Here is a 12,858-nt window from a genome sequence, read left to right as displayed (position 1 = left end):
ACACCTGTACTTTTTGTCCTGTTGTAGTTCATTAAAACAAAAAATCATCCAACTCACTAACAGCATTTTGTGGCATTCACATTCTATGAGTTAGCATATTCATTCAAATTTTGAACATTTGCTAGGAGTTATTCCCATTTTACATCTAGGGAAACTGAAGCTTATAAAAGCAAGTAGCAGAACCAGAATTCAAACCCAAGTCTCTCCACAACCCAACATCCTACGGATCATTGAAGGCCACCCAACCAGAAATGGTATCAGAGAACTCAAAGGTAACTGACATAGGGCAGAACATATCTAAAAGAAGGAAACAACCAAGCCCCGAATTCTCTAGAAAACTCAGGGAGAGCAGAAGCAGCCATGTCAGACCCATCTGATCTCATCTGCATTTCATTTTTCTTCCATTTCACAAATTTTTTTAACGTTTATTTATTTTTGAGAGACAGAGAGAGACAGAGCATGAGTAGGGGAGGGGCGGAGAGAGAGGGAGACACAGAATCCAAAGCAGGCTCCAGGCTCTGAGCTGTCAGCACAGGGCCTGATGCAGGGCTCAAACTCACGAACCATGAGATCATAGCCTGAGCCAAAGTTGGACACTTAATCCACTGAGCCACCCAGGCACCCCTCTTCACATTCTGAAGATATAAATGTTATCAACTTCATATCTGGCTTACAAAACCTTTTCACATAATTTATATATTTCATAATGCATAGCAGTCTAACAATCTCAAATGACCCCATGCATTACCTTCTTGTTCTGCTCTCCAAGTCAGCATATTCAAAGCTTCCTTGGCTTTAGGGCTCCCCACAGATGACAGTGCATAAGTTATAAGAGCTAAAGTATAATTGTCTGAAATTCCTCTATTAAATTCAGACTCCAAAAAGTTGATAGACTCTTGTACATCAATATTAGGCTAGAAAAAAAAAAACATATATTTTACTATTCAAAATAACCCATAACCACACATTTAAATGAAAAGTATTTTTAAACATTTATTCAAAAAATAATTTCAGTGTCTGTTAAGCCCCTAACTTTGTCCTAGGCAATAGGAATCAATGATGATCATTGACATTTAAATATTTGCTATTCATTTTGAAAATAACACTGCTTTTGAAAAAGAAATGCAGGAATCATACCCATTTATAATTGCAGAAAAAACAATAAGATATCTAAGAATAAACCTAACCAAAGAGGTGAAAGACCTGTACTCTGAAAACTATAAAACACTGATGAAAGAAATTGAAGGAGGCGGCAAGATGGCGGCTTAGGAGGACGCTGGGCTCACCGCACGTCCTGCTGATCACTTAGATTCCATCTACACCTGCCTAAATAACCCAGAAAACCGCCAGAGGATTAGCAGAACAGAGTCGCTGGAGCCAAACGCAGACGAGAGGCCCACGGAAGAGGGTAGGAAGGGCGGCGAGGCGGTGCGCGCTCCACGGACTGGCGGGAGGGAGCCGGGGCGGAGGGGCGGCTCGCCGGCCAAGCAGAGCCCCCGAGTCGGGCTTGCAAAAGCGGAGGGGCCGGGCGGACTGTGTTCCGACAGCAAGCGCGACTTAGCGTCTGGGAGGTCAGAAATTAACAGCTCTGCTCGGAAAGCGGGAAGGCTGGAGGACAAAGGGAGGGAGAGCTGCTGAGCCCCCTGACAACAGAGCTCAGTTTGGTGGGGAACAAAGGCGCTCGCCAGCGCCATTTCCCCCGCCCATCCCCCAGCCGAAATCCCAAAGGGAACCGGTTCCTGCCAGGGAACTTGCTCGCTCCGCGCAAACACCCAACTCTGCGCTTCTGCGGAGCCAAACCTCCGGCAGCGGATCTGACTCCCTCCCGCTGCCACAGGGCCCCTCCTGAAGTGGATCACCTAAGGAGAAGCGATCTAAGCCTGCCCCTCCTGCCCCCGAGCACCTTGCCTACCCACCCCAGCTAATACGGCAGATCCCAGCATCACAAGCCTGGCAGGGTGCAAGTAGCCCAGACGAGCCACACCACCCCACAGTGAATCCCGCCCCTAGGAGAGGGGAAGAGAAGGCACACACCAGTCTGACTGTGGCCCCAGCGGTGGGCTGGGGGCAGACATCAGGTCTGACTGCGGCCCCGCCCACCAACTCCAGGTATACACCACAGCACAGGGGAAGTGCCCTGCAGGTCCTCACCACGCCAGGGACTATCCAAAATGACCAAACGGAAGAACTCCCCTCAGAAGAATCTCCAGGAAATAACAACAGCTAATGAGCTGATCAAAAAGGATTTAAATAATATAACAGAAAGTGAATTTAGAATAATAGTCATAAAATTAATCGCTGGGCTTGAAAACAGTATACAGGACAGCAGAGAATCTCTTGCTACAGAGATCAAGGGACTAAGGAACAGTCACGAGGAGCTGAAAAACGCTTTAAACGAAATGCATAACAAAATGGAAACCACCACAGCTCGGCTTGAAGAGGCAGAGGAGAGAATAGGTGAACTAGAAGATAAAGTTATGGAAAAAGAGGAAGCTGAGAAAAAGAGAGATAAAAAAATCCAGGAGTATGAGGGGAAAATTAGAGAATTAAGTGATACACTAAAAAGAAATAATATACGCATAATTGGTATCCCAGAGGAGGAAGAGAGAGGGAAAGGTGCTGAAGGGGTACTTGAAGAAATAATAGCTGAGAACTTCCCTGAACTGGGGAAGGAAAAAGGCATTGAAATCCAAGAGGCACAGAGAACTCCCTTCAGACGTAACTTGAATCGATCTTCTGCACGACATATCATAGTGAAACTGGCAAAATACAAGGATAAAGAGAAAATTCTGAAAGCAGCAAGGGGTAAACGTGCCCTCACATATAAAGGGAGACCTATAAGACTCGTGACTGATCTCTCTTTTGAAACTTGGCAGGCCAGAAAGAATTGGCAAGAGATTTTCAGGGTGCTAGACAGAAAAAATATGCAGCCAAGAATCCTTTATCCAGCAAGTCTGTCATTTAGAATAGAAGGAGAGATAAAGGTCTTCCCAAACAAACAAAAACTGAAGGAATTTGTCACCACTAAACCAGCCCTACAAGAGATCCTAAGGGGGACCCTGTGAGACAAAGTCCCAGAGACATCACTATAAGCATAAAACATACAGACATCACAATGACTCTAAACCCGTATCTTTCTATAATAACACTGAATGTAAATGGATTAAATGCGCCAACCAAAAGACATAGGGTATCAGAATGGATAAAAAAACAAGACCCATCTATTTGCTGTCTACAAGAGACTCATTTTAGACTTGAGGACACCTTTAGATTGAGAGTGAGGGGATGGAGAACTATTTATCATGCGACTGGAAGCCAAAAGAAAGCTGGAGTAGCCATACTTATATCAGACAAACTAGACTTTAAATTAAAGGCTGTAACAAGAGATGAAGAAGGACATTATATAATAGTTACAGGGTCTATCCATCAGGAAGAGCTAACAATTATCAATGTCTATGCACCGAATACCGGAGCCCCCAAATATATAAAACAATTACTCATAAACATAAGCAACCTTATTGATAAGAATGTGGTAATTGCAGGGGACTTTAATACACCACTTACAGAAATGGATAGATCAACTAGACACACGGTCAATAAAGAAACAAGGGCCCTGAATGAGACATTGGATGAGATGGACTTGACAGATATATTTAGAACTCTGCATCCCAAAGCAACAGAATATACTTTCTTCTCGAGTGCACATGGAACATTCTCCAAGATAGATCATATACTGGGTCACAAAACAGCCCTTCATAAGTTTACAAGAATTGAAATTATACCATGCTTACTTTCAGACCACAATGCCATGAAGCTTGAAATCAACCACAGGAAAAAGTCTGGAAAACCTCCAAAAGCATGGAGGTTAAAGAACACCCTACTAACGAATGAGTGGGTCAACCAGGCAATTAGAGAAGAAATTAAAAAATATATGGAAACAAACGAAAATGAAAATACAACAATCCAAACGCTTTGGGACGCAGCAAAGGCAGTCCTGAGAGGAAAATACATTGCAATCCAGGCCTATCTCAAGAAACAAGAAAAATCCCAAATACAAAATCTAACAGCACACCTAAAGGAACTAGAAGCAGAACAGCAAAGGCAGCCTAAGCCCAGCAGAAGAAGAGAAATAATAAAGATCAGAGCAGAAATAAACAATATAGAAACTAAAAAAACTGTAGAGCAGATCAACGAAACCAAGAGTTGGTTTTTTGAAAAAATAAACAAAATTGACAAACCTCTAGCCAGGCTTCTCAAAAAGAAAAGGGAGATGACCCAAATAGATAAAATCATGAATGAAAATGGAACTATTACAACCAATCCCTCAGAGATACAAACAATTATCAGGGAATACTATGAAAACTTATATGCCAACAAATTGGACAACCTGGAAGAAATGGACGAATTCCTGAACACCCACACGCTTCCAAAACTCAATCAGGAGGAAATAGAAAGCTTGAACAGACCCATAACCAGCGAAGAAATTGAATCGGTTATCAAAAATCTCCCAACAAATAAGAGTCCAGGACCAGATGGCTTCCCAGGGGAGTTCTACCAGACGTTTAAAGCAGAGATAATACCTATCCTTCTCAAGCTATTCCAAGAAATAGAAAGGGAAGGAAAACTTCCAGACTCATTCTATGAAGCCAGTATTACTTTGATTCCTAAACCAGACAGAGACCCAGTAAAAAAAGAGAACTACAGGCCAATATCCCTGATGAATATGGATGCAAAAATTCTCAACAAGATACTAGCAAATCGAATTCAACGGCATATAAAAAGAATTATTCACCATGATCAAGTGGGATTCATTCCTGGGATGCAGGGCTGGTTCAACATTCGCAAATCAATCAACGTGATACATCACATTAACAAAAAAAGAGAGAAGAACCATATGATCCTGTCAATCGATGCAGAAAAGGCCTTCGACAAAATCCAGCACCCTTTCTTAATAAAAACCCTTGAGAAAGTCGGGATAGAAGGAACATACTTAAAGATCATAAAAGCCATTTATGAAAAGCCCACAGCTAACATCATCCTCAACGGGGAAAAACTGAAAGCTTTTTCCCTGAGATCAGGAACACGACAAGGATGCCCACTCTCACCGCTGCTGTTTAACATAGTGCTGGAAGTTCTAGCATCAGCAATCAGACAACAAAAGGAAATCAAAGGCATCAAAATTGGCAAAGATGAAGTCAAGCTTTCGCTTTTTGCAGATGACATGATATTATACATGGAAAATCCGATAGACTCCACCAAAAGTCTGCTAGAACTGATACAGGAATTCAGCAAAGTTGCAGGATACAAAATCAATGTACAGAAATCAGTTGCATTCTTATACACTAACAATGAAGCAACAGAAAGACAAATAAAGAAACTGATCCCATTCACAATTGCACCAAGAAGCATAAAATACCTAGGAATAAATCTAACCAAAGATGTAAAGGATCTGTATGCTGAAAACTATAGAAAGCTTCTGAAGGAAATTGAAGAAGATTTAAAGAAATGGAAAGACATTCCCTGCTCATGGATTGGAAAAATAAATATTGTCAAAATGTCAATACTACCCAAAGCTATCTACACATTCAATGCAATCCCAATCAAAATTGCACCAGCATTCTTCTCGAAACTAGAACAAGCAATCCTAAAATTCATATGGAACCACAAAAGGCCCCGAATAGCCAAAGGAATTTTGAAGAAGAAGACCAAAGCAGGAGGCATCACAATCCCAGACTTTAGCCTCTACTACAAAGCTGTCATCATCAAGACAGCATGGTATTGGCACCAAAACAGACACATAGACCAATGGAATAGAATAGAAACCCCAGAACTAGACCCACAAACGTATGGCCAACTCATCTTTGACAAAGCAGGAAAGAACATCCAATGGAAAAAAGACAGCCTCTTTAACAAATGGTGCTGGGAGAACTGGACAGCAACATGCAGAAGGTTGAAACTAGACCACTTTCTCACACCATTCACAAAAATAAACTCAAAATGGATAAAGGACCTAAATGTGAGACAGGAAACCATCAAAACCTTAGAGGAGAAAGCAGGAAAAGACCTCTCTGACCTCAGCCGTAGCAATCTCTTACTCGACACATCCCCAAAGGCAAGGGAATTAAAAGCAAAAGTGAATTACTGGGACCTTATGAAGATAAAAAGCTTCTGCACAGCAAAGGAAACAACCAACAAAACTAAAAGGCAACCAACGGAATGGGAAAAGATATTTGCAAATGACATATCGGACAAAGGGCTAGTATCCAAAATCTATAAAGAGCTCACCAAACTCCACACCCGAAAAACAAATAACCCAGTGAAGAAATGGGCAGAAAACATGAATAGACACTTCTCTAAAGAAGACATCCGGATGGCCAACAGACACATGAAAAGATGTTCAGCGTCGCTCCTTATCAGGGAAATACAAATCAAAACCACACTCAGGTATCACCTCACGCCAGTCAGAGTGGCCAAAATGAACAAATCAGGAGACTATAGATGCTGGAGAGGATGTGGAGAAACGGGAACCCTCTTGCACTGTTGGTGGGAATGCAAATTGGTGCAGCCGCTCTGGAAAGCAGTGTGGAGGTTCCTCAGAAAATTAAAAATAGACCTACCCTATGACCCAGCAATAGCACTGCTAGGAATTTATCCAAGGGATACAGGAGCACTGATGCATAGGGCCACTTGTACCCCAATGTTCATAGCAGCACTCTCAACAATAGCCAAATTATGGAAAGAGCCTAAATGTCCATCAACTGATGAATGGATAAAGAAATTGTGGTTTATATACACAATGGAATATTACATGGCAATGAGAAAAAATGAAATATGGCCTTTTGTAGCAACGTGGATGGAACTGGAGAGTGTGATGCTAAGTGAAATAAGCCATACAGAGAAAGACAGATACCATATGGTCTCACTCTTATGTGGATCCTGAGAAACTTAACAGGAACCCATGGGGGAGGGGAAGGAAAAAAAAAAAAAGAGGTTAGAAAGGGAGAGAGCCAAAGCATAAGAGACTGTTAAAAACTGAGAACAAACTGAGGGTTGATGGGGGGTGGGAGGGAGGAGAGGGTGGATGATGGGTATTGAGGAGGGCACCTTTTGGGATGAGCACTGGGTGTTGTATGGAAACCAATTTGTCAATAAATTTCAGAAAAAAAAAAAAAAAAAAAAAAAGAAATTGAAGATGACACAAACAAATGGAAAGACATTTCATGCTAAGGGACAGGAAGAACACATTTGTTAAAATGTCTATACTACCCAAAGAAATCTACACATTTAATACAATCCCTCTCAAAATACCACCAGCATTTTTCACAGAGCTAGAACAAACACTCCTAAAATTTGTATGGAACCACAAAAGACCCTGAATAGCCAAAGCAATCTTGAAAAACAAAAGCAAAGCTTGAAGGCATCACAATTCCAGAATTCAAGTTATATTATGAAACTGTAGTAATCAAAACAGTATGGTAATGGCACAAAAACAGACACACATATCAACAGAATAGAAAATCCAGAAATGAACTCACAACTACATGGTCAATTAATCTTTGATAAAGTAGGAAAGAATATCCCATAGGAAAAAGTCTCTTCAACAAATGGTGTTGGGAAAACTGGACAGCAACATGCAAAAGAATGAAACTGGACCACTTTCTTACGCCATTCACAAAAATAAATTCATAATTGATTAAAGACCTAAATATAAGACCTGAAACCACAAAACCCTAGAAGAGAACACAGGCCTCTTTGACACTGGCCATAGTAACTTCTTTCTAGGTATGTCTCCTGAAGGCAAGGGAAACAAAAGCAAAAATAAACTATTGGGAATACATCAAAATAAAGCTTCTGCACAGCAAAGAAAACAATCAACAAAACTAAAAGGCAAACCTATGGAATGAGAAAAGATATTTGCAGATTACATACCTGATAAAGGGCTAGTATCCAAAATATATAAAGAAATGATACAACTCAATACCCAAAAAGCAAATAATCCTATTAAAAATGGACAGAAGAGGGGCACCTGGTTGGCTTGGTCAGTGGATCATATGCCTCTTGATCTTAGGGCTATGAGTTTGAGCCCCATGTTGGGTGTAGCGATTACTTAAAAATAAAAAAAATAAATCTTTCTAAAAATGGGCAGAAGATATGAATAGACAGTTTTCTAAAGAAGACATACAGATGGCAATGGGTAAATCAAAAGATGCTCAACATCACTCATCATCAGGAAAATGTAAATCAGAACTACAATGAGATATCACCTCACACCTGTCAGAATGACTAAAATCAACAACACAAGAAACAGCAGGTGTTGGCGAGGATATGGAGAAACGGGAACCCTCTTGCACTGTTGGTGGGAATACAAACTGGTACAGTCACTCTGGAGTTTCCTCAGAACATTAAAAATAGAACTACCCTACCATCCAGCAATTTCACTACTAGGCACTAAAGAATACAAAAATACTGATTCGAAGGGATACATGCACCCCAATGTTTATAGCAGCATTGTCTACAATAGTTAAATTATGAAAACAGCCCCAGTGTCCACCAACTGATGAATGGATAAAGAAGATGTAGTACACATACAAACACACACACACACACACACACACACACACACACAAACACACACTGCAATAGTACTCAGCCATAAAAAAGAATTAAATCTTGCCATTTGCAATGACATGGATGGAGCTAGAAAGTATTATGCTAAGCAAAATAAGTCAGAGAAAGACAAATACCATAGGATTGCACTCAGATGCGGAATTTAAAAAACAAAACAAATAAAAAAAAAACAAATGAACAAAGGAGGTAAAAATGAGGGAGAGGCAAATGGACTCTTAATTATAGAGAACAAACTGATGGTTATCAGAGGGGAGGAGAATGGGGAGATGGGTGAAATAGGTGATGGGGACTAAAGCAGTACACTTGTGATGAGCACCAGGTGATGTATGGAAGTGTTGAATCACTAAATTCTACACCTGAAAGTAATATTACACTGTATGTTAAGTAACTGGAATTTCAATAAAAACAGAAAGAAAGGAAGGAAAGAAAAGAAAAAAAAATTTTTTAAAAAGAACACTGCTTTCCAGTTTTTATGAGTAAATAGGCACCATTCCCTAGAAGGAATAAGAAATAAAAAATAGAATTTTTTCTACCATTTAATATCATGAACTCAGATGACAGCACAAAATACAGCTTGAGAAAAATGTTACTCATATCTGATCTCAGGTGTTAAGGCTCTAAATTTAGGGGAAAGTTTATCTTCCATGTGCCTAGTACTGGACTAGGGAAATGGCAGGAGCTTACAACAGAGAATGGCTGTTTTCAATCATGTGAAATGCAGCTGGCATTAAGGCAATAAAGGCATCAATCACTGAGACAGCTCTGGAGCATAATTAAGCTCATTAACATAACTTTCCATGTATACACATTCTCATCCAGACATCCATGCCTATTTAACATGCTTTTTAGAGTGTCGGTGTACTATGTACTAAATTAGCAGACATGGTCGTTGCTCCATATTATTTTAGAAATTTAAAAAAATCCTTTGCAATCTAAATGTGCTAGAATACATTCCCAAATTCTGAAGAATTTTCTTTCCCCTAAGAAATTAACCTTTCCAATGATAAAATATGTATTGATTTACCTTACCAATAGCAAGTACAAAAACAGTTATATTAAAAAAAATTTTTAGAATTCTCTTTGTTATTCTGAAAGAGTGGGTTAATATTTTCATTTTCAGATTCTAAAATAAAGCCAGAAATGCAAAGCCAAAGGTGTCCAAATTCAGACCTCAAAAGTGATATACAATTGCAAAAGTCTTTAAGTTTCCAGACATACATTTGATCCATCAAGACCTACCTTTCTTGCGATTTTCCACCCATCATTTATTAAATTAAAGATTAAATACCTGATATTTTTTATAGCCCAGGAGAGAAGTCACAATATAAGCTGTAAGTGTCACTGGACTTTTATTGCCACCTTGAAGCTCACTATGGATCACTCTTCCTGGCTCCCAAAATTCACCATTGGATTTCTGACGTCCTTTGAGCCAAGTATATGTTCTGTGTAACACATTCTCATCAATATCTATGTAAGGATCAGCTTCAAGGAAACATCTTAAAACAAAAGCTGACAACCTAGGTGAGAAAGGAGAAAAAACATATAAAATACACTCTATGAAGTCCTCTAACAGTGAACGAGAAAATATCAACAATAACAACATATTTTCTACCAGAAGATTCACCAAAGGATGATCACTAAAGAAAGAACAAAGGTAAGAAAGACAACCAAGAAACAACATAAACATCTCAGCCCAGCTAGTGGATACATTTTCCACTTGAGTGTGGTCAAGAAATTCCAGGTCAACTCACAAAATACCAGATTTGGAAAAGAATTTAGAAATCATCTAATCCTGCCTTATTATTTTATAGATTGGGAATTCAACACTCCAGGAGAGTTGAAGAAATTGTCCAAGGTTATCATCTTTGGACTTTTCTAGGTATTTACCAAAGAAGATCCCACCACACACTTCAGTCAGCCCTAAAGCCATGGATTAACTATATATAATTCACAGTCAAACCAGAGTACGTTAAACTAGCAAAAATGGATAGTTTCTCTCCTATGAGACAGGAGTCAGAACATTACAGCCTACGAACCAAATCTGTCTGGGCCAAATCTGGTCCTTGTGCCAAATCCAGCCCAGGGTCTATTTACGTGTGCCTCTCTTCCACCACCCTCCACCTGAGCATGGTTTTTAAAGGGAAGGAAGGAAGGAAGGAAGGAAGGAAGGAAGGAAGGAAGGAAGAAAACACCAGAGACTTTATGTGGCCTGCAATGCCTAACATATTTACTATCTGAGCCTTTATAGCAAAAGTTTGCCAATGCTTGCTACAGAACAATATTTCACCTAAATATTTAGATGAAAAGATCATCAAGCAATAAAACACTGAAACCTTTCTGTTTATGGATCTATATCCTGATGCATGCCAAAAGAATATCTGAAGCAGATATGGTTCATCCTATGAAATGTTTAGTGTGATAAATATCACCAATATTCAGTAATATCTGGTCCTCTATTTTACTTTGAGTATGCAGAGAAATTCACTTCTTTGCCCTTTTGAAGTTAAGCATGGCCATGTGACCAGCTCTGATAATGATAAACTGAGAACAAATGTTGCACCCAGGTTGAAGCCAGTGGTGGATACTCCAGCCTTCTCTTTCCAGGCTGCTGCAAGCCTGGAGCCTCCTGGTGAGATGGTGGCTGTTGAGTAGATTACAGAGCCCCCTGCCGACCCAAAGAAGAAATGCAGCCTGAGCAAGAAAAACCCGTGTTAAGGGATTTTAGGGGTGGTTGTTACCACAGTGTGCCTGGTCTAACCTGACGGCTACAGTTAGTCAATCTTCTTCTGAGTGAAATGTAGAATTAACAATAGTTCAAGGAGAGAAAGTAATCATCCAAAATCAGCCACACATAGATTCCATTCTGGAGGAAATGTGGATGTTTATTACTTAATTCTATCACTGTTTTCTGCAAAAAATAATAATAATAATAATAATAATAATAATAACCTTAAAGAAACAACGTTGACTGTGTTAACACAAAATTTATATTGATCATGTCTGATTAAGAAAAGAACTATGTTGGGGCACCTGGGTAGCTCAGTCAGCTGAGCATCCAACTCTTGATCATGGTTCAGGTCATGATCACAGGATGGTGGGATCAAGCCCTGTGTCAGGCTCCACACTGAGTGAGGGAGTATAGGAGCCTCTCTCCTCCCTCTGCCCTCCCTCTGCTTGAATGCTCTCTCTCTAATAAAAAACTTTCAAAAAATAAAGAAAAGAACTATGTCACAATCACTCAGTATTTCTAACCCGTTTTTCTTGTCAATGACACGATCATTGTAAGTATTTTTATTGTTTTTCTCACCACAAAAAAAGGATGTATGACTTATCTTTTCTAAATAAAAACACTTTACTTATTATTGCTTTAAAACCATATTTTAAAAGGAAAATCTACTTTAAAGCCAGGCAATAGGAAAAGAAACCTACAAGCCTATATACACAGGGACACATCTGTCAATTTCATGGCCATTTTGAGAGCCCATTGGCTATTAACTGGCAATTAATTGGCTAATGAGAGCCCATTCATGGCAGATTTGTTCTGTTAGTAAAACACTTACCAAGTACTACCAGAAGGGTCATCATTCCCAAAAGCACTGAAAGAGCCATCTTCCCTCTGATAGAGAAGTTCTCTCTGATAACCTGAAGACACAAAAATAGATAATCAATGTATCACAACTTGAAATGAATGAGTTTCTAATCATGCCTCTATACTGAGGAAACATGAACAGAGAATGGGAAAGAAGATATCAAATTAAGAACTAATATTGAATACTTTCTACATTAAGTGCTGTGAGAGATTTAAAATATCAACACTTTTTAAGTAGAATGTGTAAAATAAGAACTGTGATAACCCCAAATTAAATTCAGAAGAATACTATAACAGAGACAACAATTCTAGCCATTTTAAAGCAAGCAAAATTAAAGGCCAAGTTTTATTTAACTCTGTAGTGTTGACTACAATAGTTTCCATGCTTAATCATATAAAACTGTTTGTACCTAAAGTATCATAATTAAAGTTTAAGGCTAAAATGAAAGGTAAAAATACTTTCAATTTTTAGGCCAACAATAGCAGGGGAAAATTGCTAAATAATCTAAGAGAATTGCTTTAAAATTTTTTGGCTATGGCCAACTGAGGTAAACCAAAGGACCAACTGGTGTACCAACCACCTCAATCCAAATTCTCATTATAAAAAAAAAAAAAAGAAAGAAAAAAACATGGGGTGCCTG

General features: G+C 39.3%; 1 protein-coding gene across 3 annotated transcripts in view; it reads right to left on the bottom strand.

Moving 5' to 3' along the window:
* The window catches only part of CD109 (CD109 molecule), a 144,413-nt gene that overhangs the window by 21,632 nt on the left and 109,923 nt on the right, over positions 1–12,858 (bottom strand). For all 3 annotated transcript variants that reach the window (XR_007152347.1, XR_007152348.1, XM_047859773.1), the window contains exons 24-26: positions 12,189–12,270; positions 9,917–10,145; positions 749–914 (exon numbers count right to left, since the gene is read on the bottom strand). Coding sequence is in view for 1 of the 3 variants with exons in the window: in XM_047859773.1 (XP_047715729.1) it covers positions 749–914; positions 9,917–10,145; positions 12,189–12,270 (477 nt within the window). In the remaining 2 variants the exon portion in view is untranslated. The remainder of the gene's footprint in view (positions 1–748; positions 915–9,916; positions 10,146–12,188; positions 12,271–12,858) is intronic.

Source organism: Prionailurus viverrinus, chromosome B2 (genome assembly GCF_022837055.1).
Source record: "Prionailurus viverrinus isolate Anna chromosome B2, UM_Priviv_1.0, whole genome shotgun sequence".
In the NCBI taxonomy this organism is placed as follows: Eukaryota; Metazoa; Chordata; class Mammalia; order Carnivora; family Felidae; genus Prionailurus; species Prionailurus viverrinus.
This window is presented reverse-complemented; position numbering and strand designations above follow the sequence as displayed.